This window comes from Delphinapterus leucas, chromosome 1 (assembly GCF_059928025.1).
Source record: "Delphinapterus leucas isolate spDelLeu-1000000601 "Yukka" chromosome 1, BTC_Dleu_Yukka2, whole genome shotgun sequence".
Classification (NCBI taxonomy): Eukaryota; Metazoa; Chordata; class Mammalia; order Artiodactyla; family Monodontidae; genus Delphinapterus; species Delphinapterus leucas.
Window position 1 is genome coordinate 51750953 of NC_143129.1, and position 25537 is coordinate 51776489.

Here is a 25537-nt window from a genome sequence, read left to right on the forward strand (position 1 = left end):
GCAGTCTCATTTTAAGAGGAGAGTGAGGTCTTCTTTTACGTGTTAATGAGTCCATATAGGAGAGTGCCTCATTATCTGCCTCAATATTAAGCCTTGGAATTTATAAGGCTATTTATTTCAACCCTTAGCAGATTCTTAAAAAGATTAGCATATCACTCTTCTCTGTATGGTTCATGTAAATTTTGCTTGAAAGGGGAGGCATGAGTTTCTAAAGGGACTATGGTTTTTTTTTTGATTGAAGTATAGTTGGTTTACAATATTGTGTTAAAGGCACTGTAGTGTTTGAATAACATCAATGTAAAGTCAGTGACACGTGAAAGACAGGAGGCCCATTCCTATATTTTGAGATAATACATGAGGTAGGATGGGAATTACCCCTTACACGGTTAGCCCAACAGAAGACCTAACTAGGTATCTAACAGAGACTTCCCTACAGCACAAATAATAGAAGAGAGAAATCAGTGATGACTTGGCTTTTAGCCGGGGTTATGAACGAGAAATCCCTAGACCTTTAAGTGGAAGAGGTAGAATGAAGGTTTGCTGGCTTGCCTGCTTGTTCTTTAATTAGAGAGTAAACAGAGTCTCCTTGAAGAGCACAAAGGTGGGTTAAGTGTTTTTAGCCTTGGTTCCCAGACCTTTGGATCTGGGGAAACCACTGAACACTGATTCTTGAGGCAGCCCCTGAAGGTTGACAAAGAGGGGAACAGCCTGTTAACTCCCCTGTTTTAATTAACACTGAGGTATATTCAGGGTGTTGGGATAGATGTCCACAACTTACAGTTAACTGCCTCACTCCCTCTCTTCCACAGAGTTTACCAAGGATTTATTAAGTGCCACAGGTATGCAAGGCATAACCTTGCTACTATAATCCCTTCTAGCATGTGCTTCTGTTCTTGTAGGATAATGAAGGGAATGCAAATCACAAAAATATCAATAAGACAAATATTTGCGTTTGGTCAGGAGAAGTAGGAAAGGGCAAAGTGGAGGGAGGTGGGGGGAAGCAACAATTTCCCCAGGATCTCAGCACAAAATAGTTTCTGAAAATATTCCTTGAAATACTGTGAATAGACTCAGTGGTAGCATGATATGCTATCTTTTGTTGTGACAGTTAATTGCATTCATCTTCTTTAAGCCACCATTGGAGCCTGGAACTGTTTTGTATGAAGCAGAGCTATCACAGTTTGCTGAGGACATAAAGAAATGGAAGGAGAGATACGTTGTGGTTAAAAATGACTTTGCTGTGGAAAGCTATGAGAACAAAGAGGTAAGACATTTCCTTGTTACCACTGATTCTTGCAATTTTCTTAAATGTTGGCTGGGTTGACTGACAAGCCCTCTCCTTTGAGACTGACTGATCCAGTGAGCACTAACAGATTCAGGTATTCATTTCAGTCAACAGATATTTATTGTGGGTTATAGTAGGTTCTAGGCATATCACTGTAGATTAGACAGGTGCTTGCAGTCTAGTGGGCAACGTAGACTTTGAACAAGTCATTGCAAGTGAGTGTGAAGATGGAAGGTTATACTGAGTGGCCAGTGCGGGAGCCTTTCCTATGATCACTGGGCCTCGAGGCCTGTCTTAGTCACCTCCCTGATATCTCTCCCTCTCTGCTCTGTGTCTCCATGTCTTCCCACTCTTAAGCCTCCTCTGTGGCAGAGGAATTATTTATTAAGAGTGTGACTGGATTTGCATGGGTTCCTAAAAATTCAGAACTTTCCACTTTATTTCACTTCTACGTATGAATTTTTTTCACTAGCTTTTTCCTGGTTATCTCATTTTTTCCCTTGTCTGTAAAATGTGGAGAGATGAGATAGCATATGTACAGTGCCTAGCACCTGAGAGGACCTTAGTTTTTATTGGTTCCCATTTCTTTCCCCATCAAGGGAGGTAATGTGGTGTAAATGAAAGAACATTGGGCAGAGAATTTGGAAAACTAAAGTTGAGGTCAGGCCTCCATTAAACTAGAGTGTGAGGCTGAATGATCCCACTGATTCCTTCCAGATCTCATACTGTGCACATATTCAGTCTACATAGATTCTCAAGCTCCCTTTGAAATGAATAGTTACTATTTATGGGTTAAAGTTAGTAACATATTTAAAACTCTGCACTCTTCACTCTTAAGTTCAAAACTAGTCAGGACATCCTCTGCAGATACTCTGAGTAATTACCCCTAATGCTAAACCTTTAGGAAGAGGCTTCAGGCTGACAGATAATGTGTCTCCTTCCAATTTTTGATGGAAAATAGAAATAAAATATAATACAAACTTATTATACCACCTACCAGGCAGTACTTGAGTGCTTTCTTGGGTAGTCTTATTCTTTTCAACATTTGTTAAGCCAGTATCTTCTCTGCTTTATCTATTTTAGGATTTTAGTCAACATTTGATTTGCTCTCTGAAGCAAATGATCAATACAGTACAAATAATGATAATAATAACAAATCACTTTAGATTTCATACGGCCCGTTATACTGTCCTCTCAGGGAAGCTTGAGAAGAGGCAGTATAGCCTAATGGTTAATATTATGCACTTTGAATCACACCTTTACCAGTTACCAGATATGTGTCCTTGCATAAGTTATAAATCTCCTTGGGCCTCAGTTTTCTCATCTGTAAAATGGTGAGCATGATTCCTTCATCACAATGTTGTTGTGAGGATTAAAGACATGAATGCATTGAACGCCTTAGCATATGGCCAAGTGCTGGCAGAGCCCAATATAGAGCAGTTGTCAGCATGACAACTAACTAATGTGGAGGAAACACTCATAGAACTCACTCTTGTATTTATTAAGGTTTTCACCACATTTGGCACTCACGGAAGTTTCATTTTAAATCAAATTTTGGTGTTTTTTTTCCCCTTTTCATTTTTTTACGCTTGCTCCCTCAACTTGCAATTTATGGACTATATTGCTTTCTTTACTTTGCTCATCATTTTCAGGTGAACTTGTTCCGATTGTTAAGATATAGTCACTGAATTTGGTAATAACCAATTTTTTTTTAAACTTGGAATAAAAATGCCCATGCAGTGTGCCATAATTCCTTAAAGTTTTAATGATATCCTGCTTTTTAATTACAGAAGGTTTTTTAAAAAAATTATACCTAAGAGTTATACATTAAGTATCTATCTATAAACTGCCTATTCTTTTATTGAGAATCCAGTTTTGGCTGGTAATTGAGGAGGAAAAAAATGAGCATTCTCATTCTCACTTCCTACTTCCTATACACTTGCGCTGGGGCTGGACAAACCCAGGTACGAATCCTGGATTTGTCACCTACTCACCACTGGGTCATTGGCAAGTTATTTAACCTCTCTGAGCTTCATTTTTCTCGTGTATAAAATGGAGATAATGTCTAATTCACAATGCTGGTTTTTTTTTGTTTTTTTTGTTTTTTTTGTTTTGCGGTACGCGGGCCTCTCACTGCTGTGGCCTCTCCCGTTGCGGAGCACAGGCTCCGGACGCGCAGGCTCAGCGGCCATGGCTCACGGGCCCAGCCGCTCCGCGGCATGTGGGATCTTCCCGGACCGGGGCACGAACCTGTGTCCCCTGCATCGGCAGGCGGACTCTCAACCACTGCGCCACCAGGGAAGCCCCACAATGCTGTTTTGAGGATTAAATAATATAATATATAATGTTTATTAAAGCCTAGATCAGGCCTGTTTTCACAGATAACACAATTCACATTTGAGGCCAGTCTGAATCAACCTGTTCGTAGACTTTCTCAAAATCACACCATTTTGGATTCTTCTCTCTTCTGCTCTGGGTCCTAATGTGCTTGGGCACGTGATTAGTAGTTCTTACAAGAATGAAAACAACCTTCTTAGGTATACAAGAGTTTGTTTTGTTTGGGTTTCTTCAGTCACTATCTTATTGATGCAGAATGAGTCTTGCTACTTGCAGAATGTGCATTTACTCTGATTTTATGGCCCTGATCAACATTATTTTAGTTATTCGCGAGTACACTACAGATTTTGGGTCCCACAGTTTCGTGGTTTCAGTTCTCAACGTGCTTTTAGCTTGTTAGTCTCAAAATTTTCCCTTGACTTATGCCCTCCCATCAGATGCACATGCTTACATTTTATCTTATCTGCATGTCCATGTGAGTATATCTGTTTAACCAACTGCTTCACTGCTTTAGCAATGCTCTGTACCCCTTTTACATTTCTCAAACAGCAGAGCTTTTTGTGTGCTGGCCGGAATTTGTTCTGATGTCATGTCATGATATTACACTTCCATCCCAGATCTTTTTACTGCAAAACAGTCTCACGCCTGAGGGCAAAGTGGCGGTATATTTTATCATGGTTACATTTTTATGTTTCTGGTAAAAATCCTTGGCAACCATAATTGAAGTTACATGTCCCACGGTCTCATTTGTCATTAGTCTCCAAGCATTTTGTGTGGTAAATGTCTGTATGCATCATCATCCTTTTGGTTATTAGAATGATTCAGGCGCTAGCATCTGAAATGATAAGTGTGGTGCAGAATTTCTGAAGTTACTGAGATTATGTTTCACCCCCTTTGAGAAACATATCTACAGTGAATCTCCCTGAGATTAGGGACTCTGACTTACCATCTTGTGACCGTCACACAAAAGTATTAAAGTACTACCCACAAGTAGCAAGGACGCAAAACATTTTTTTCACCCTTGGGGCCAGGAGGGGCTGTGACCCACATCAGGTCAAGTAAAGCTCTACCCTGACTGAAGTGATTGGTCTAGTCTAGAGCTGGTCACATGATCACAGCCCAAAAAAAAAAAAAAGCTACATTAATCAAAACAGCGTGATATTGGCACAAAAACAGACATATGGATCAATGGAATAGAATAGAGAGCCCAGAAATAAACCCACACACCTATAGTCAATTAATCTTCGACAAAGGAGGCAAGAATATACAATGGAGAAAAGTTATTCTCTTCAGCAAGTGGTATTGGGGAAATTGGACAGCCGCATTTAAATTAATGAAGTTAGAACACACCCTCACACCATATATAAAAATAAACTCAAAATGGCTTAAAGACTTAATTATAAGACTTAACACCGTAAAACTCCTAGAAGAGAAAATAGGCAAAACCTTCCCTGACATAGATCATACCAATGTTTTCTTAGGTCAGTCTCTCAAGGCAATAGAAACAAAAGCAAAAATAAACAAGTGGGACTGAATCAAATTTATAAGCTTTTGCACAGCAAAGGAAACCATAAGCAAAACGAAAAAACAACCTGTAGAGTGGGAGAAAATATTTGCAAATGATGCAACTGACAAGGGATTAATTTCCAAAATATACAAACAGCTTATATAGCTCAATATCAAAAAAAAGAAAAAAAACCCAATCAAAATATGGGCAAAATATCTAAATAGACATTTCTCCAAAGAAGACATGCAGGTGGCCAAAAGGCACATGAAAAGATGCTCAGCATTGCTGATTATTAGAGAAATGCAAATCAAATCTACAATGAGGTATCACCTCACACCAGTCAGAATGGCCATCATCAAAAAGTCTATAAATTATAAATGCTGGAGAGGGTGTGGAGAAAAGGGAACCCTCTTGCGCTGTTGGTGGGAATGTAAATTGGTGCAGCCACTATGGAGAACAGTATGGGGCTTCCTTACAAAACTAAAAATAAAGTTACCATATGATCCAGCAATCCCACTCCTGGGCACATATCCAGAGAATCTCTAATTTGAAAAGATACATGCACCCCAGTGTTCATAGCAGCACTATTTAAATAGCCAGGACACGAAAGCACCCTAAATGTCCATGACAGATGAATGGATAAAGAAGATGTGGTGTATATATACAATGGAATATTACTCAGCCATAAAAAAGAATGAGGTAATGCCATTTGCAGCAACATGGATGGACCTAGAGATTATCATACTCAGTGAAGTAAGTTAAAGAAAAATAAATATACAGTATCACTTATATGAGGAATCTAAAAAAAATGATACAAGTGAACATATTTACAAAACAGAAATAGACTCACAGACATAGAAAACAAACTTATGGTTACCAAAAGGGGAAAGGGGAAGGGACGGATAAATTAGGAGTTTGAGATTAACAGATACACACTACTATACATAAAATAGATAATCAACGAGGACCTACTGTGTAGCACAGGGAACTGTATTCAGTATCTTATAATAACCTATGATGGAAAAGAATCTGAAAAAGAATATATATATATATGTAACTGAATCACTTTGCTGTACATCTGAAACTAGCACAACATTGTAAATCAACTATACTTCAATAAAAAAAAATTTTTCTTAAGATAAAAAAAAGAAAAAGGGGCTGGGATTGGTGGCTCCTGACTTGAAATCTCCACAGCACAGGTCCAGTTTCAGGCACATTTGGATCCACAGCTCCAGTGATATCAGAACTCAGTTTGTTCTTTCTTCCATCTCAGATCTTTGCCTTCATTCAGCCTGACTTCCCTAACAGGCCACAATCTCCACTGTCAGGCTCCTTCACAGTCCTCCACAGTAACAAGATGGTGGTGGTGTCCTGTCCTCATCTCCTCGCAGAGCTGAGGCTTTCCTGTCAGCCCCTCTTGTAAGGCCTGTAGCTCACTCTGATTGGATTGAATCAGGTCATGTGACTGACCCTGACCCAATCACTGCAGCCAGGATATAGCCAGTGGAATCTATAAGAGCTCTTCTCGCTGGCCCTGGGACAAACCCTAACTCTCACTCTGATTGGACATGCTGAGGTCATGTGACCTTCCCTGACACAATCACTGCAGCTATAACATAGCCAGTGGAAAGTATAATAGCCTTTCTTCCTTTTGGTCCTGGAGCAAGTCCTGATGCTGTCTCTGACAGAGGCTTCCAGTGCAAAACATATTTTTTGAATAAATGGCTCTTACTCGTTGACATAGTGTGGGAATTTCTATCTCTGAGTATATTTGTCTATTTCTAATATTCCTGATATTTTCCAAAAATCCAAATGAGGAAAAAATCCACTCACTTATGCCTTTCCTTTCCCAGGCCTATCAGAGAGGAGCTCCCCCTAAAAGCCGAATTCTTCCAGCTGGTGGCAAGGTGTTAACCTCAGAAGATGAATACGGTTTATTATCTGATCGGCATTTCCCAGACCCCATTGGTGAGTTGCTGAACATTCCTTCCCAAGACAAAATTCCTAAACATGTTTTGCTTAGCTAGATCAGTGCTTCTCAAGGGGAGGGGTGATGATTTCACTCTCCAGGGACAGTTGGCTGTGTCTGGAGACATTTTTGGTTGTCACAACTTGGGAGGATCGTGCTACAGGCATTTAGTGGGTAGAGGCCAGTGATGCTCGCTAAACAACCCCTGACAATGAAGAATTATCTGGCATTAAATATCAGTAGTTGCCAAGGTTGAGAAACCCTGGGCTAGACACACATTCTCCATAGGCAAACGGAAGATACAATTTCTCTAATTCAGGTAAACATTGTAACAGTTCTGTTACTTTAAATCATATTTGGTAATACACAAGTCAGTCACAGTGCTTCTAGCACATGGAAAATATACCATTGGTCAGGCGTCTTGAAGCTTTGGAATATCTTGCAAGCTTTACACAAGACAGCAGAAATAAATATGTAGGGCCCAGTTTGTGAAATGTGTAATCCCATCTTTCAGTAAGAGCTGTCAGAGAATATTATTTTTCTAATTTTAGGATGATATGCAATAAAATATCCTAAATCAACAAAATAGTTTTAACAAGCATTACAGTAACTCATAGCTACTGTGTAAAAAAGCATTGCATTAATTAGCATATCTTTAATAATAGCTGAATGCTGCCATGGAAAGAGCATTGAACTGAGAATTTGAAGGCTGGATTTTTATCTGGTTCTATCTGTGACGCTTATCAAGCATTTTCCCTAGCTGTTGCTGAACCTCTCTGATTTCTGTTTCTCCCAGTTCTAGGGCCTTGAAATTGAAAATCTAGAAGGATATTACCAGCTCTAACATACTTTGATTCTCATTCATTTCACTTTTTCCATGTAGAGAGTGTGATGGATAGTATTCAGACGAAATAGAGCGTTTCATAGAGATTCATGAACTGTGGATAATGTAATAACACCATCTGGCTTTGTGTAAATCACACTGCACAGTAATTACTTAGTTTCTTGAAGAGAGCCCTGGTTCTTATTAATAGGTATAATCATTTCACTGGAATTTATGGGGAAAATATAAAATTATTTTATCAATTGTTATTTCGGTGCAGAATGCTTAATGTTTTTAATGACACTGTTATAGGATTAGTACATGAACCATAAACCTAGATTAACAAACTCTTACTAAGTAATTCAAGCTAAAACAACACTTTATGTACACTATACATATTATTATATTTTAACATCTACTTACATGTTATCTTGGCTTTGGAGCTGCCACTTAGAAATGGGGATGCCAATACGTTGACTCTTTAGAACCACTTCAAAAGAACTTTCCAATGAAATCAGTCAGAACTGACAATACGTTTATTGATTTATTGATGAAATATATCAGAAGGAATGAAAAGGAATAAAAAACACAAGGCCTGTGTGACTAGTGCCATTTGGCCCAGGGCTTCAGACTGGACATTTCAAAGACTTTTTAAATTGTATGTTGTGCCCTTCTCAGTTTTAAAAATAGAATATTCTACAGTAGATCATTTGTGTTATCCTTATACTCAACTCAGAAAAAATGCAGACTAACCGGTATCTGGAAAATTGTTGTAAAATGTTAAATGAATGATAACAAGAGGCTAATAGGAATGAATTTTATGGGGCTTCCTAAGGCTTTTTTAAATGTAAGTGGTGAATGTTGCTTTTAATTGTTTGTACAAAATTGTGACATCTTGGAAAGGGCAAGGAGAGTGTTTTCACAAAACTATATTAACAGGAATCACACTGTTAACAGCAGTGTGATTCTAATTTTATTGGAAAGAATAAAGGCACAATAAAGATGGGAGAAATTAACCTCACTAGAGGTAAAGCACTGGAGGTTTATCAATGTAGGTCTTCTTTACACAGCAGTGTGCTAAGATGATGTTCAAAAATGGTCCCATGTTTTGCTAAAATGATTCACTTGTTTGGCATTTTATTAGCTAGAATCTACTTTTGTTGCACACAACAAAAATCTCAAATTAAATACATATGTTTTTATTTTCTTGCTAAAAATATTTGGATATTACCAGTACAGGCTGGTGTGGCAGTTCCATAAAGGTCAGGGACTCTTTTTAGCTTTCTGCCCCTTTATCTCTGGGTTGTGGCCCAGATTTACATAGTCCAAGGTGGCTGCTGGAACTCCAGCCACGGCTTTCTCATTCCAGACAGGAGGAAGGAGAAAAGATGAGGAGGCCGGCACATTCCCTCTCCTTAAGGATGCTTCTAGGAAGTCTCACTGCCACTTACATTTCATTGGCCGAAACTTAGTGGCTGTGACACACGAAACTGCAACGGAGGCTGGAAATGTAGTCTTTATTGTATGCAGGCACTTGCTAAACTAAAAATCAGGGGTTTTACTACTGAGAAAGAGGAGAGAATAGAGATGTGTTACAACTAAGAGCTCTCTACTACAGCATTCAATCATTTATTCATTTGTTGTCTTTCATGTGTTGATTCATTCTCATGTTATCATGTGCCAGGCATTTTGCTAGGGACTGGTGGGCCGAAGTTTGTGCTCCCAGTGCATTTGACTCTGTTACCTTCAGAAACAGAATTCCAATGTATGCCCCAGGAAATCTATTCTTTATCTAAGCCAATCTTGATTTATTCATTTGCCAGTAGCAAGACTCAGTTCCAGAGCCTTCCTTAGGGTTATGATCCATTTCTTGCTATGCCCAGTGCTTTCAGTTGCCTCTTACTGGGTCCCTCTTCCCTTGCTTTCCTTGAAATTGTGCCCATTAGGTAGGCTGAGAGCACAGAACTAATTTTTTCTTCTGCTTGTTTTCCGTGACTCTGGAAATAAGCTGGGGCTCGTTTATCCTAGTGCAGTATCATAGAATTGGAATGCACGGAGGGGAATAAAGTTTAGACAGGGGATCTGAATGATAAGGCGTTAACGTCAGTTTCTTGGAATTGATTTTGAGGGAAGAGGTGAAAGTCCCATTGTTTAAGGCTTTTAAAATTTCCTAGGACAACACAGCACATTTATTCATTCAACAAACCGTAGTAGAACATCTACTAGGTCCCATGGCTCTGCTATGGGCTGAGCATACAAAGATAAGTAAGATGAAGCCTCCATCCTCTAGGAGCTCCGGGGCAGTGGTTCTGCTTCCCAGGGAAAATTATTTGGCTGGGGAGGCTTATCTCACTTTGTGTCTCTCACTCTGAGTGTGGGTACCAGACACAAAAACAGATCATTACATTATTTTGGCAGAACAAGGTAGGGTGCACCCAACTCTGTCTCTGGTGCCAACAAAGGCACCCCAGAGGAGGTGGCTTTTGAACTGACTTTTGAAGGACGAATGAGAGTTTTCTATGCAAAAGCATGGTGGAAAGGAAGGAGGAAAAGGAAATATGAATTGCAGAAGCAATATGCAAAATCATGGGGAGAATGATGACACCTCAGGAGAGTAGAGATGAGAATGGATCAGAAACCAGCACAGAACAGGGTAAATACCAACACTTAAAGAGGGAGACGGAGAGAAGGGGCAGAGGAACCAATAAAGCTGAAAAGAGGAAACAATTTTTAAAAAGCATGAAGGACACTGAGGAGAGAGGTGCCCCTGGAAGTCAAGAGAATGTTTTCAAAAGAAGGGGTAATTGACAGCAACAGATGTTTCCAATCGGGTTGAAAGGGTGGGTAATGAAGAAGCCATAGGCCGGCAGTCAGGATGACATTAGTAACAGGCAATTTGGTTTTGGGACGGTGGAGCAGGAACAAGACTAGGGTGAGAATAGGGGTTGATGGCATCAAAGCAGCAAATGCTAGTGTAGCAGTGACAAGGAGGCGGGAGAGAGTGCAGGGCAGAGAGCAGACCTGGTGGGATGGGAGCCTGGGGGAGAGTAGGGTAAGTGCCTGACAGGTAGACACATCAACTGCCGAGGACCGGTAGGGAAGAGTGAGCTCTTTTTGTGGCTCATTCCTGGTGAGGAAGTTGAGATAGATTATGTCTGATGGCCTTGGTTGTCCCTGTGGATAGGAGGTGAGGCCACCTGCTAGAGTGAGACAGGTGAAGCTGAACTCTTCTTTTCCCCCACCCTGTGAAGACATCTCACACCACCTTTCCATCGCATTGGCTGCCCCCCAGCCGGAAATAAACCTTCACAGCCTGAAATAAATATTTTAAATGAGAGATACATGTTTTAAAACATCTTTGTGTTTTCCATGTTTCTTCAGCGTCCAGTGAGAAGGAGAACACGCAGCCCTTTGTGGTCCTGCCCAAGGAATTCCCGGTGTACCTGTGGCAGCCATTCCTCAGACATGGCTATTTCTGCTTCCAGGATGCCGCTGACCAGAGGAAGTTCAGTGCTCTCCTGAGTGACTGCATCAGACATCTAAATCATGGTATGGCACGGCTGCCCTCTGGTCCCCAGTTAGGCTGCCTTTTCTCAGTTGGTCTGGTCAGTCATCTGTTAGAATGATTCCTAGAAAGAGCCACAGACGGTGCTGCCTCTGGAAGGAGAGGGAAATCGAACAAAGTGAGAGTTTTGTACACAAAGAGCGTGGCCACCTTGCTGGTTGTTTAGTCAGGGCAGGGAAGCCTCAGCGCAACAGGACGTGGAGTAGGTATCTGATGGCACATGTAGACAGAGCACCATATTCATGCATATAATTTTGAGTATAATTCCTCCTCTTCCTTCTTCCTGATTTTTAAAAATCTCAGTGACAGCAAGAATGTACCAATTGTCCCTGGCAAAATCCTAGTCCCTTTGACATTTCTTGTTTATTTTCACCTTTATTTCTGAAGAAGTTACTCAGAACTTTAGCGTACATAAGAATCGCCTGGAAAACTTGCTAAACAGATTTTTTTTTGGATCCACCTTCAGATATACTGATACTGGGGCCCTGATTTTGGTTTTCTAACAAACTGCCAAGGGATGCTGATGATGTTAGTCCGTGGACCACACTTGGAGTTGCATTGCTTTAGACCCTGTTGCCTCTATGTACCGATTTCATTACTACTGGGTCCATAATAAAAACGATTTCTCTTTCCAGTATGTGATGTTTTTGATAAATTGATGTGAATGCTGCTTTTTCTGGACTCTGCAAAACCTTCAGGTACAGATAATTGAGCTCTTTGTTACTTGGCAGTTGGAAAGGTAACCAGTCAAATGTTATTGAGGATTTACTCTGTGCCAACCTATAAAGGTATTAGGAACAGAGTAATGAACCATGCAGAGTTCCCCTCTTTGGGGTCTACATTCAAACAGGAAAGAGGGGCAAACACACGTACAAATTCACAAGATAACTTGATAGTTATCAAAGTTATGTGTTACAGAGTAACAAGAGGTTACTATGTAGGGAAGAAGGGAGAAGGCTTGTCAGGGGAGGCCTTTCTGGGCAGGTGACATTTGAGTTGAGTCACCTCATCCATCTGTGCCTTTACTGTATTTCCTAATAATTTCATTGTACATTTACTTTAAAGTTCTCAGGTTTCCCTGAGAGTGTCAGTGCCACGGAGCAAAAGTCACTAGTGATGCATCTCAGTCTGTTCTTGATTTTAGCTTGTGTAATGATAGAAGGCTAATGGAAAAAGATAATGTCACTCTATTTTGCTCTAGCAACCCTGACCAACGTTCATCATAATATTGGCTCATAACTCATTAGGGACTTTACAAAAATGATAACCTTATTAATATCTTACCTTGTGGTTTTGATGTTTTAGAGACAAAGAATTCCCCAGCACTGCCTGCACCATCTAACTAGTACACTTACACCTCTGTGTGCAGGGCCTTGGTCTAGTATGAACATGCATTTGGCACTAAACACAAGAACCATGAAGTTTCACTAAGCAGAGAATGTTCTCCACCCAGCCAGATGGGACTGGCTTCATTCCCCCTTCCGTGTCCATAATAGGAGTTTCTCTGAGGAGTTTTTGGAAGTTATGTAGCCTGTATTTAGAGTCCATTTATGGAAGATTTCAGTCGATTCACAACCCCACTCTGCTTTCCAGTATGTTATCAAAGGCACTGAGGTAATGGGGTCTAGTCACATTGCCCTTGTTCTGTGTCACATTCCTCTGTCCAGAAACCTCACTTTATGCAGACTTAACGTGATTTGGCATAGCTTCCAGTGGCTCCAGTCAGACCCAGAGACCATCAAAACATTGTAGGGAACTGTCTTTGACTGTCATGGGCCAATGAGCTCATGGGTCTCTCCCTTCTCGCCTCTATTTCTTTGTTTTTGACGGCACAATGCATCACCCATCTTTACTGTGTCACTTTTTTTTTTTTTTTTTCTTTTTGGTTTCCATCTCTGCCTGTTACTCATTGTGGGATCTTGACTAAACCAGTAAGAGATTTCACAGACTCCCAGTTAACCATTATTGTTTCCATAATAACCAAAAGAGTTTAGAAATAGGTATAAAATTAGTGTTGTGATAAGGGCCAGAAACCCTGAGGGGGCTTTGGAGAGGCTGCTGCGTTCCATCCCCAGGCGACCAGAGCCAGGGCTGTATGCCTTTGTCATTGCCCCGTTGGCTCTCAGGCCAGCATGCCTGCATGCCTGAGAGCCAGTTGACAGCTAGGCCGTTGACAACTAGGCCCAAGGTATTCTAGCAGCTGATTCTGGGCCGCTATTGATCTGTCCATTCACAAGTCCTCGGGATCTTTTTTTCCCACTTTTATTAAGATATCATTGACATATAACATTGTATTAGTTTAAGGTGTACAACATAATGATTTAATGTATGATCATTGCAAAGTGATCAGCACAATAAGTTTAGTTAACACCTGTCACCTCACGTAGTTAACAAAAGTTTTTCTTGCGATGAGATCTTTTAAGCTCTACTCTCTTAGCAACTTTTCATATACGGTACAGTATTGTTAACTATAGTCGCCATGCTGTACATTACAACCTGTGACTTAATTTATCCTATAACTGGAAGTTTGACCCCTTTAACCCATCCTCCCCCCACCTCCTCTGGCAACGACCAATCTGTTCTCTGTTTCTGAGTCGTTGTTTTACGATTCCACATATAAGTGAGATCATACAGTATTTGTTTTTCTCTGTCTGACTTAGTTCACTTAGCATAATGCCCTTAAGGGATCTTTCAGGGAAGATCATCTCGTTGCCTTCATGGTAAGTTCTGCCAATGATTTCTGTTACTTGGGGTTCCCAGGTGCTCAAATCCCACCACACAGCCCAGGCCACTTGCCCCGGGAGTTCTGGGTTCAAATCGGTCTAGGTACCCATGTCCATTCATTCTGAATCTGGAACCACTTCTCCTGTTCCTCCTTATGGAATGGTTTTTTTCCTATTTAACCCTGACAAAGGGCTTAATTACACCCTGCTCTTGGACAATAAGGCTATATTCTGAGGTAGGTAAGGGCAAGTAGAGGGCTCTCTGCTCCTCCTTCCTTCAAGTGACAGATCTTCCTCTGGGTGCCTCAAAGATGATTTACACTCACAAGGGCCATAGAGGGGTGCGTGTGTGTGTGTGTGTGTGTGTGTGTGTGTTGTTTTTGGCACCCCTTCACTGAGCAGGCATAAGAAAACTCCACAAGATTAATCTTCAGAACATACTGGACAAAATATCAAGCCCACTGTGTGAGGGAGAGGGGAAATTTCCCCTTCCCCACCTTGGTTCTTTTGGCTGGCAATTAAAATGACACAAGGCAGGTTAACGGAGAAAAATCAAATTTATTACATGCAGATGGGGAATTCACTTAAGTATGAAGAATTTCAAAGACAGCAAGGCAAGATGAGGTTTATATATATTCTGGACTAAGGAGAAAGAGCTGGGGGTCTGAGGCTTTTTTTTCCTTGAGGGAAAGTAAGATAATTCACAGGAAGATAGGAAGAGTTAATGTTTGCTGGGCCATCCAAAGACAGTGGGACACAGAGAGGACTCTGATCAAACAGCTTTGCTTAGGCTCCTCCCTGTCTACCACTCCTAATTTCAATACTTTATTACAGTTATCTTTGGTGATAGCTTCTTCCTGGGACAGTCCTCCTACCTTAAATTCTTTTAGGCAGTAAAGGGGAAGTTCAGAGGCTCTTCCTGAGTCTTTTGGGCTTTGATTGTTTTCAGCTCAAAATAATCCTCATGCTAGAGTAGCACAACTTGGGGCAGCCTGCCCTCAACCCCATCAAGTGACATGTACCTAGAGCAGCTGCTGTCTTCTGTCCTTTTGGAATCTTACTGCAGCCCCTTGTCCCTGATGGGAGAAGTCCAGGGTTCTGGAATGTCCACTTCTACAAAAAATGGGACTTATATAAAGCCAAAATGTTCTAAGACAGTCCTATTGTCCAAAATTCAGTCCTATTCAGAACTGTAGTTTGCAAAATATGGTTCTCGTAGTTACAGGGATATAGCTAAAACTATTAACATATATAGAAGACTGTATACATGCAATGTGGAATAATGATCATTATCAATGTGAATCTGTCCTTCCAGCTCAGGATAAACATTTCTTGGCATAAGAATTTTCAGGAAGGGGAAAAAGTGTTCCTGGCAGGAAAAATAGGATATGTTGGGGCCAGGAAGAGAGTCAGAGCATGGACTATTAGAGGAACTGAACGAATTTCATGTGGCTGGTGCTTAGAGAGGAGAGAGGTGCCAAGCAAGCATGGAGAGATGGGCAGGAGCCAGACTATAAAGGGCTTTGTGGAGCATATTAGGGAGTTTGCACTTTACTCTAGCATCAATAAGAAACCATTAAAGGGCTTTAAGCAGATAAGCAACTCAAACATATTTTCATTTTAGAAAGGTCACACGTACTGGCTGCTGTGTGGGCAGTGGATGGGAGGGTAGCCGCTGGGATGCCAGGAGGCCACTTAGGAAGCTTTGGCAGGCTACAGATGGTGGTAGCTTGCACCAAAGAGGTGACAATGGAAATGGCAAGAGGTGGCTGAATAAGAGAGATATCCAGGAAGTAGAATCAATAGAACTTAAGGATAGATCATGTGCGGAGTGAGGCAGTGGGAGAACCCAAGGAAGAGCCCCAGGTTTCTGCCATTCTTTGAGATGGGAGCCTTGTGTGGAGAGGAGCAGCCTCCAGGGAAAGGAAACGACGTGTTCAGTGTTGCAGATGTTGAGCTGGAGAAGTCTAGGGACGTCCAGGCGAGCGCGTCTCATAGACAGATGCCTGGACAAGGCTGGAGAACTGGAGCACAATCTAGAGTAGAGACAGGTGGGAAGTCAGCAGCCTGTCTGTGCTCATGGAGTTGGCTGAGGGCCTGGCATCTGGCACAGGCTCTGTCAACATGTCCACCCTCCATCCTCATGTATAGTTACAAATATGCCCATGTGGGAGAAGCATGGGGCATGTGTGTTGAAGTAGATTAAAGATGTTTGTATCCAAAATCTGTAAGCATTAATATAAAATAGGTTGGTGACTTTGTGTTAAATACTAACTTCACTCACGACATGGGCCTATGATTTTACTGTTGAGTATCTAAACAACATGTTCCTTAGGAATACAAAGTCTGTGAAATTCAGTAAATCAGGGTCTCTGACTCACCCTCTTCATAGAGATAATACTCAAATGCCAGTGTCTCTTCTGTATTTTATTTCAAGTTCATTGCTACCAATCTGTTTTGGGACTCATAAAAAACATTCCCAGAGGCTTTTAGTTGATCTTACTTTTTCCCAATTACTGCCACCTCCTTCCATGTGTGACAGTCAGATAAATCATATTTAAACACAATTTTTGATTAAAATCCTTCAGTGGCACTGCCATTTTCAAAAAGACGAAAATTCCAAAGAGACTGGCTATTGTGTGCCTGATTTCCTACTATTCTCAAGTACAAGCCTCCTGTCCCCCAACCTTGCTACCCTACCCCACCCACCTGCTTTTTTTTTTTTTTCTGCGGTACGCGGGCCTCTCACTGTTGTGGCCTCTCCCGTTGTGGAGCACAGGCTCCGGACGCGCAGGCTCAGCGGCCATGGCTCACGGCCCCAGCCACTCCGCGGCATATGGGATCTTCCCAGACTGTGGCACGAACCCGCGTCCCCTGCATCGGCAGGCGGACTCTCAACCACTGCGCCACCAGGGAAGCTCCACCCACCTGCTTTTAATGAAAGTTTTACCTAGACATTTTTGGGCTTCTCATACACCTGAAACACCCACTCCTCACCTATTCGAATTCTCTCTTATTTCCTTAAGAACAAGCTTCAGTCTGACCCCTGCCATGAAGGCCACAGGGCTAACTTCACTAGTGCCTATTATCTGTTCCACTGATTGGATGCTCACCACAGTCTGCCTTACATTATTCATTTTCATGTCTAGTTGTCCTATTTCTCCAACTCTATTGCAAATTCCTGAAGGAGAATCTTGTATCATCTTTTGTGTCCCTTTGTAGTGCTCAGACATATATCTTGTGTTTCATAAAATGGTTCAAAGACACTAATGAATTAATAACTTAGTACCAAAGTAAAGCTGATTTCAGAATCGAAGTGTGATTTTAGAGATGACAGTTATAAATGTGGTTTGGCCTAATTCGTAAACACACTGGCATGAGTAAGTGAAAGAATTGTCAATACAAGCATAAAGTATTTGAGGAATAAGGGAATCACATGTCAGGCAGCCATCATCAGAAGAAGGTGATTCTGGAATGAAGGTGGAATGATGGCACAGTCTTGTTCAGCAGTACTGTGCTAGCTTGAAGGACAGTCAGGACTGCCACTGAACAAACGCCAGTGGTTCCCGTCATCATGAACACTAAGAAATAGGGCACAGTAGAACATCTGGGAAACATAAGGGCACGTGCATTGGAAAAGATACTATTAAAAAAAACACATCTTTCTTGATAAAGAGAACACAACCATGTAAAGACACTTTGCAAACTTCTGCTTTAACTTGGACTAGTTCAATCACCTATGACATTTATGTTATTCAAGGGTACATGTGATGGAGTGAGTTAGGCTGAATGTGGAGCTATAATAGACAGTTAAACTTTGGAACTGGTTGCTGTCAGGGTTGTATGCCTTGAGCTCTTATCCCAGAAATCCCATGTCAAATCAAATGCCTTTATTAGATTGGATTTTGACACTTACATGTTTTAGGTGTTCAATTAATGATGCTGAATTTAATAGAATTTTATTTATTTATTTTTAAATAAATAAATTTATTTTATCTTTGGCTGTGTTGGGTCTTCGTTGCTGCACACGGGCTTTTCTCTGGTTGTGGTGAGCGGGGCTACTCTTCGTTGCGGTGCGCAGGCTTCTCATTTTGGTGGCTTCTCTTGTTGCGGAGCACAGACTCTAGGCGTGCGGGCTTCAGTAGTTGTGGCATATGGGCTCTAGAGCTCAGGCTCAGTAGTTGTGGCACACGGGCGTAGTTGCTCTGCGGCATGTGGGATCTTCCCGGATCAGGGCTTGAACCTGTGTCCCCTGAACTGGCAGGCAGATTCTTAACCACTGCGCCAGCAGGGAAGCCCCTAAATTGAATTTTAAAACAGAAAAGTGTCAGACTTCCCTGGTGGCACAGTGGTTAAGAATCTACCAGCCAATGCAGGGGACACGGGTTCGAGCCCTGGTCTGGGAAGATTCCACATGCCACGGAACAGCTAAGCCCATGTGCCACCACTGCTGAAGCCTGTGTGCCACAACTACTGAGCCCGCGTGCCACAACTACTGAAGCCTGCGTGCCTAGAGCCCGTGCTCCACAACAAGAGAAACCACCACAATGAGAAGCCCACGCACCACAACGAAGAGTAGCCCCCACTCGCCACAACTAGAGAAAGCCCATACTCAGCAACAAAGACCCAACGCAGCCAAAAAATAAATAAATAAATGAAGTTAAAAAAAAAAAAACAGAAAAGAGTCGTATGATTCAAATTAGCTAGAGCAAATCCTTTTTGGTGTGTTTATTTGAACACCCATTACCATTCATGAAACAAGTTTATTACTTGAGGGACTAAGTGTCTGACGTGGGCATCAATAAATTTTAACTGAAAATATTCAATGAATTTTCTTTTGTAATATATGAAAACATATTTCTGAATTTATGGCACATACTTATATTTATATACACACACATATCTATGAATTACAAAATGCTAACCGTACTTGGGCTCTTTTGGACACTTTACTGCAAATGAATAATGTTTGACTGGACATAGATAAACAAATACAATTTTTGTAAATATCTATTTGAATGCTTTTACTTATAAAAGGTATTTCATAGTGTACGTTTGTTTCAGTGCATTAAAACCTCTATGCATTGTAAACAAAAATGTTTGCTAATTGCTGTTTAATAAATAACTAGATACCAATTTCTAGTTTTCATAAACTGTCCCAAACAAACATTTTTAAAAGGATTCTCTCTGCTTGGAGATTAGTCTCTCTTTGAGTTTACTGTATACTCTTTGCCTCACATAGGTAATACTCGACACATTATAAATATGTGACGTATATGAATATGCCATTTTTTCTTAGGAAGTTATCATTTTCCCCTTCTGACCCTTTTTTACTGTTCATAAAACTCTAAATTTGGAAGAGATCTTAGTGATTGCCTACTCTATCTCCTCAGAGTTTATTTATAAGGCTCAGATAGTAACTTACTTGCCCAAGGTCCCAGCTAGTCAGTGGTAGAGGACCAGTTGTCCTGACACCTAGTCCTTGACTTCTGTTTCAGTTATACATTACCATGTTGTCTTTTCAACATTACTTCTTAAAAGAATTTTTCATCTTTTGGTCAATTAAAGCACATTACTATTAAATCAAGTTACTCTTGTGATACGTTTGCATGATCTAAAGTGAAGCAAACCTGTACCATTCATTGGAGATCATCTGAGACCTGGGATATGTCTGTTTTTTTCATAAGTAGCAACATCTGATAACTTGGTATTTTGTCCACTGGCTAAACATGACTATATTTTTTAGTTCAGATATGTTCAGGGAAAAAAATATTTGGTAATGTAGCTGTTTAATGGTTAAATTTTGTGTAGTATAAAATGCAAACCATCATATAGGGCCTGAACCAAGATGGCAGAGTAGAAGGACGTGCCCTCAGTCCCTCTTGTGAGAACACCAGAATAACAGCTAGCTGCTGGACAGTCATCGACAGTAAGACACTGGAACTCACCAAAAAACATACCCCACATCCAAAGACAAAGGAGAAGCCACAATGAGACAGTAGGAGGGGCACAATCACAGTAAAATCAAATCCCATAACTGCTGGGTGGGTGACTCACGGACTGGAGAACACTTATACCACAGAAGTCCACCCACTGGAGTGAAGTTTATGAGCCCCACGTCAGGCTTCCCAACCTGGGGGTCCGGAAATGGGAGGAGGAATTCCTAGAGAATCAGACTTTGAAGGCTAGTGGGATTTGATTGCAGGACTTCAACAGGACTGGGGGAAAAAGAGACTCCACTCTTGGAGGGCACACACAAACTAGTGTGTGGATCAGGACCCAAGGGAAGAAGTGACCTCAGGGGAGACTGAACCAGGCCTACCTGCTAGTGTTGGATGGTCTCCTGCAGAGGTGGGGGTGGCTGTGGCTCACCATGGGGACAAGGACACTGGCAGCAGAAGTTCTGGGAAGTACTCCTTGGCGTGAGCCCTCCCAGAGTCCACCATTAGCCCCACCAAAGAGCCCAGGTAGTCTCCAGTGTTGGGTTGCCTCAGGCCAAAAAACCAACAGGGAGGGAACCCAGCCCCACCCATCAGCAGTCAAGAGGATTAAAGTTTTACTGAGCTCTGCCCACCAGAGCAACAGCCAGCTCTACCCACCACCAGTCCCTCCCATCAGGAAACTTGCACAAGCCTCTTAGATAGCCTCATCCACCAGAGGACAGACAGCAGAATCAAGAAGAACTATGATCCTGCAGCCTGTGGAACAAAAACCACATTCACAGAAAGATAGACAAGATGAAAAGGCAGAGGGCTACGTACCAGAGGAAGGAACAAGATAAAACCCCAGAAAAGCAACTAAATGAAGTGGAGATAGGCAATCTTCCAGCAAAAGAATTCAGAATAATGATAGTGAAGATGATCCAAGACCTCAGAAAAAGAACGGAGGCAAAGATCAATAAGATGCAAGAAATGTTTAACAAAGACCTAGAAGAATTAAAGAACAAAAAGAGATGAACAATACAACAACTGAAATGAAACTACACTAGAAGGAATCAATAGCAGAATAACTGAGGCAGAAGAACGGATAAGTGACCTGGAAGACAGAATGGTGGAATTCACTGCTGCAGAACAGAATGAAGAAAAAAGGATGAAAAGAAATGAAGACAGTCTAAGGGAACTCTGGGATAATATTAAACGCAACAACATTCACATTATAGGGGTCCCAGAAGGAGAAGAGAGAGAGAAGGGACCCGAGAAAATATTTGAAGAGATTATAGTTGAAAACTTCCCTAACATGGGAAAGGAAATAGTCACCCAAGTCCAGGAAGTGCAGAGAGTCCCAGGCAGGATAAACCGAAGGAGAAACACACCGAGACACATAATAATCAAATTGGCAAAAATTAAAGACAAAGAAAAATTATTGAAAGCAGCAAGGGAAAAACAACAAATAATATACAAGGGAACTCCCATAAGGTTAACAGCTGATTTCTCAGCAGAAACTCTACAAGCCAGAAGGGAGTGGCATGATAAAGTGATGAAAGGGAAGAACCTACAACCAAGATTACTCTACCCAGCAAAGATCTCTTTCAGATTCCATGGAGAAATCAAAAGTTTTACAGACAAGCAAAAGCCAAGAGAATTCAGCACCACCAAATCAGCCCTACAACAAATGCTAAAGGAACTTCTCTAAGTGGGAAACAGAAGAGAAGAAAAGGACCTACAAAAACAAACCCAAAACAATTAAGAAAATGGTCATAGGAACATACATATTGATAATTACCTTAAACGTGAATGGATTAAATGCTCCAACCAAAAAACACAGGCTTGCTGAATGGATACAAAAACAAGACCCATATGTATGCTGTCTACAAGGCACCCACTTCAGACCTAGGGACACATACAGACTGAAAGTGAGGGGATGGAAAAAGATATTCCATGCAATTGGAAATCAAAAGAAAGCTGGAGTAGCAATACTCATATCAGATAAAATAGACTTTAAAATAAAGAATGTTACAAGAGACAAGGAAGAACACTAATGATCAAAGGATGAATCCAGGAAAAAGGTATAACAATTATAAATATATATGCACCCAACATAGGAGCACCTCAATACATACATAAGGCAACTGCTAACAGCTATAAAGGAGGAAATCAACAGTAACACAATAATAGTGGGGGACTTTAACACCTCACTTACACCAATGGACAGATCATCCAAAATGAAAATAAATAAGGAAACAGAAGCTTTAAATGACACAATAGACCAGATAGATTTAATTGATATTTATAGGGCATTCCATCCAAAAACAGCAGATTACACTGTCTTCTCAAGTGCGCATGGAACATTCTCCAGGATAGATCACATCTTGGGTCACAAATAAAGCCTCAGTAAATTTAAGAAAATTGACATCATATCCAGCATCTTTTCTGACCACAACGTTATGAGATAAGAAATCAATTACAGGGAAAAAAACGTAAAAAACACAAACGAATGGAGGCTAAACAATACGTTACTAAATAACCAAGGGATCACTGAAGAAATAAAAGAGGAAATCAAAAAATACCTAGAGACAAATGACAATGAGAACATGATGATCCAAAACCTGTGGGATGCAGCAAAAGCAGTTCTAAGAGGGAAGTTTATAGCTATACAAGCCTACCTCGAGAAACAAGAAAAATCTCAAATAAACAAATTAACCTTACACCTAAAGGAACTAGGGAAAGAAGAACAAACAAAACCCAAAGTTAACAGAAGGAAAGAAATCATAAAGATCAGAGCAGAAATAAATGAAATAGAAACAGAGAAAACAACAGCAAAGATCAGTAAAACTAAAAGCTGATTCTTTGAGAAGGTTAACAAAATTGATAAACCATTAGCCAGACTCATGAAGAAAAAGAGGGAGAGGACTCAAATCAATAAAATCAGAAATGAAAAAGAAGTTACAACAGACACTGCAGAAATACAAAGCATCCTAAGAGATTACTACAAGCAACTCTAGGCCAATAAAATGGACAACCTGGAAGAAATGGACAAATTTTTAGAAAGGTATAACCTTCCAAGGCTGAACCAGGAAGAAATAGAAAATATGAACAGACCAATCACAAGTAATGAAGTTGAAACTGTGATTAAAAATGTTCCAACAAACAAAAGTCCAGGACCAGATGGCTTCACAGCTGTATTGTATGAAACATTTAGAGAAGAGCTAACACACATCCTTCTCAAACTCTTCCTAAAAATTGCAGAGGAAGGAACACTCCCAAACTCATTCTATGAGGCCACCATCACCCTGATACCCAAACCAGACAAAGATACTACAAAAAAAGAAAATTACAGACCAATATCACTGATGAATATAGATGCAAAAATCCTCCACAAAATACTAGCAAACAGAATCCAACAACACATTAAAAGAATCATACACCATGATCAAGAGGGATTTATCCCAGGTATGCAAGGATTCTTCAATATATGCAAATCAATCAATGTGGTACACCATATTAACAAATTGAAGAAGAAAAATCATATGATCATATCAATAGATGCAGAAAAAGCTTTTGACAAAATTCAGCACCCATTTATGATAAAAACTCTCCAGAGAGTGGGCATAGACAGAACCTACCTCAACATAATAAAGGCCATATATGACAGACCCACAGCAAACACCATTCTCAATGGTGAAAAACAGAAAGCATTTCCTCTAAGATCAGGAACGAGACAAGGATGTCCACTTGCACCACTATTATTCAACATAGTTTTGGAAGTCCTAGCCACAGCAATCAGAGAAGAAAAAGAAATAAAAGAATACAAATTGGAAAAGAAGAAGTAAAACTGTCGCTGTTTGCAGATGACATGATACTATACATAGAGAATCCTAAAGATGCCACCAGAAAACTACTAGAGCTAATCAATGAATTTGGTAGAGTAGCAGGATACAAAATTAATGCACAGAAATCTCTTGCATTCCTATACACTAATGATGAAAAATGTGAAAGAAATTAAGGAAACACTCCCGTTTACCACTGCAACAAAAAGAATAAAATACCTCAGAATAAATCTACCTAGGGAGACAAAAACCTGAATGCAGAAAACTCTAAGACACTGATGAAAGAACTTAAAGATGATACCAACAAATGGAGAGATATACCATATTCTTGGATTGGAAGAATCAACATTTTGAAAATGACTCTACTACCCAAAGCAATCTACAGATTCAATGCAATCCCTATCAAATTACCAATGGCATTTTTTTACAGAACTAGAATGAAAAATCTTAAAATTTGTATGGAGACACAGAAGACCCTGAATAGCCAAAGCCGTCTTGAGGGAAAAAAACAGAGCTGGAGTAATCAGACTCCCTGACTTCAGACTATACTACAAAGCTACAGTATTCAAGGCAATATGGTACGGGCACAAAAACAGAAACATAGATAAATGGAACAAGATAGAAAGCCCAGAGATAAACCCACGCAGCTATCATCAACTAATCTATGACAAAGGAGGCAAGGATATACAATGGAGAAAAGACAGTCTCTTCAATAAGTGGTGCTGGGAAAACTGGACAGCTCCATGTAAAAGAATGAAATTAGAACACTCCCTAACACCATACACAGAAGTAAACTCAAAATGGATTAGAGACCTAAACGTTAGACCGCACACTATAAAACTCTTAGAGGAAAACATAGGAAGAACACTCTATGACATAAATCACAGCAAGATATTTTTTGATCCACCTCCTAGAGTAATGGAAATAAAAACAAAAATAAACAATGGGACCTAATGATACTTCAAAGCTTTTGCACAGCAGAGGAAACCATAAACAAGATGAAAAGACAGCCCTCAGAATTGGAGAAAATATTTGCAAACGAATCAACAGACAGAGGATTAATCTCCAAAATATATAAACAGCTCATGCAGCTCAATATTAAAAAAACAAACAACCCAGTCCAAAAATGGGCAGAAGACCTAAATAGACATTTCTCCAAAGAAGATATACAGATTGCCAACAAACGCTTGAAAGGATGCTCAACATCACTAATCATTAGAGAAATGCAAATCAAAACTACAATGAGGTATCACCTCACAGCAGTAAGAATGGGCATCATCAGAAAATCTACAAACAGCAAATGCTGAAGAGGGTGTGGAGAAAAGGGAACCATCTTGCACTGTTGGTGCGAATGTAAATTGATACAGCCACTATGGAGAACAGTATGGAGGTTACTTAAAAATCTAAAAATAGAATTACCATATGACCCAGCAATCCCACTACTGGGCATATACCCAGAGAAAACCATAATTCAAAAAGACACATGCACCGCAGTGTTCATTGCAGCACTATTTACAATAGCCAGGCCATGGAAGCAACCTAAATGCCCATCAACAGACGAA

The 25537-nt window shown here is 40.5% G+C and overlaps 1 protein-coding gene across 2 annotated transcripts in view; it reads left to right on the forward strand.

The window, feature by feature from the left end:
* The window catches only part of NIBAN1 (niban apoptosis regulator 1), a 162750-nt gene that overhangs the window by 69225 nt on the left and 67988 nt on the right, over positions 1–25537 (forward strand). For both annotated transcript variants that reach the window (XM_022593361.2, XM_089910025.1), the window contains exons 3-5: positions 1133–1264; positions 6983–7097; positions 11303–11470. In XM_022593361.2, coding sequence (XP_022449069.1) covers positions 1133–1264; positions 6983–7097; positions 11303–11470 — 415 coding nt within the window. The remainder of the gene's footprint in view (positions 1–1132; positions 1265–6982; positions 7098–11302; positions 11471–25537) is intronic.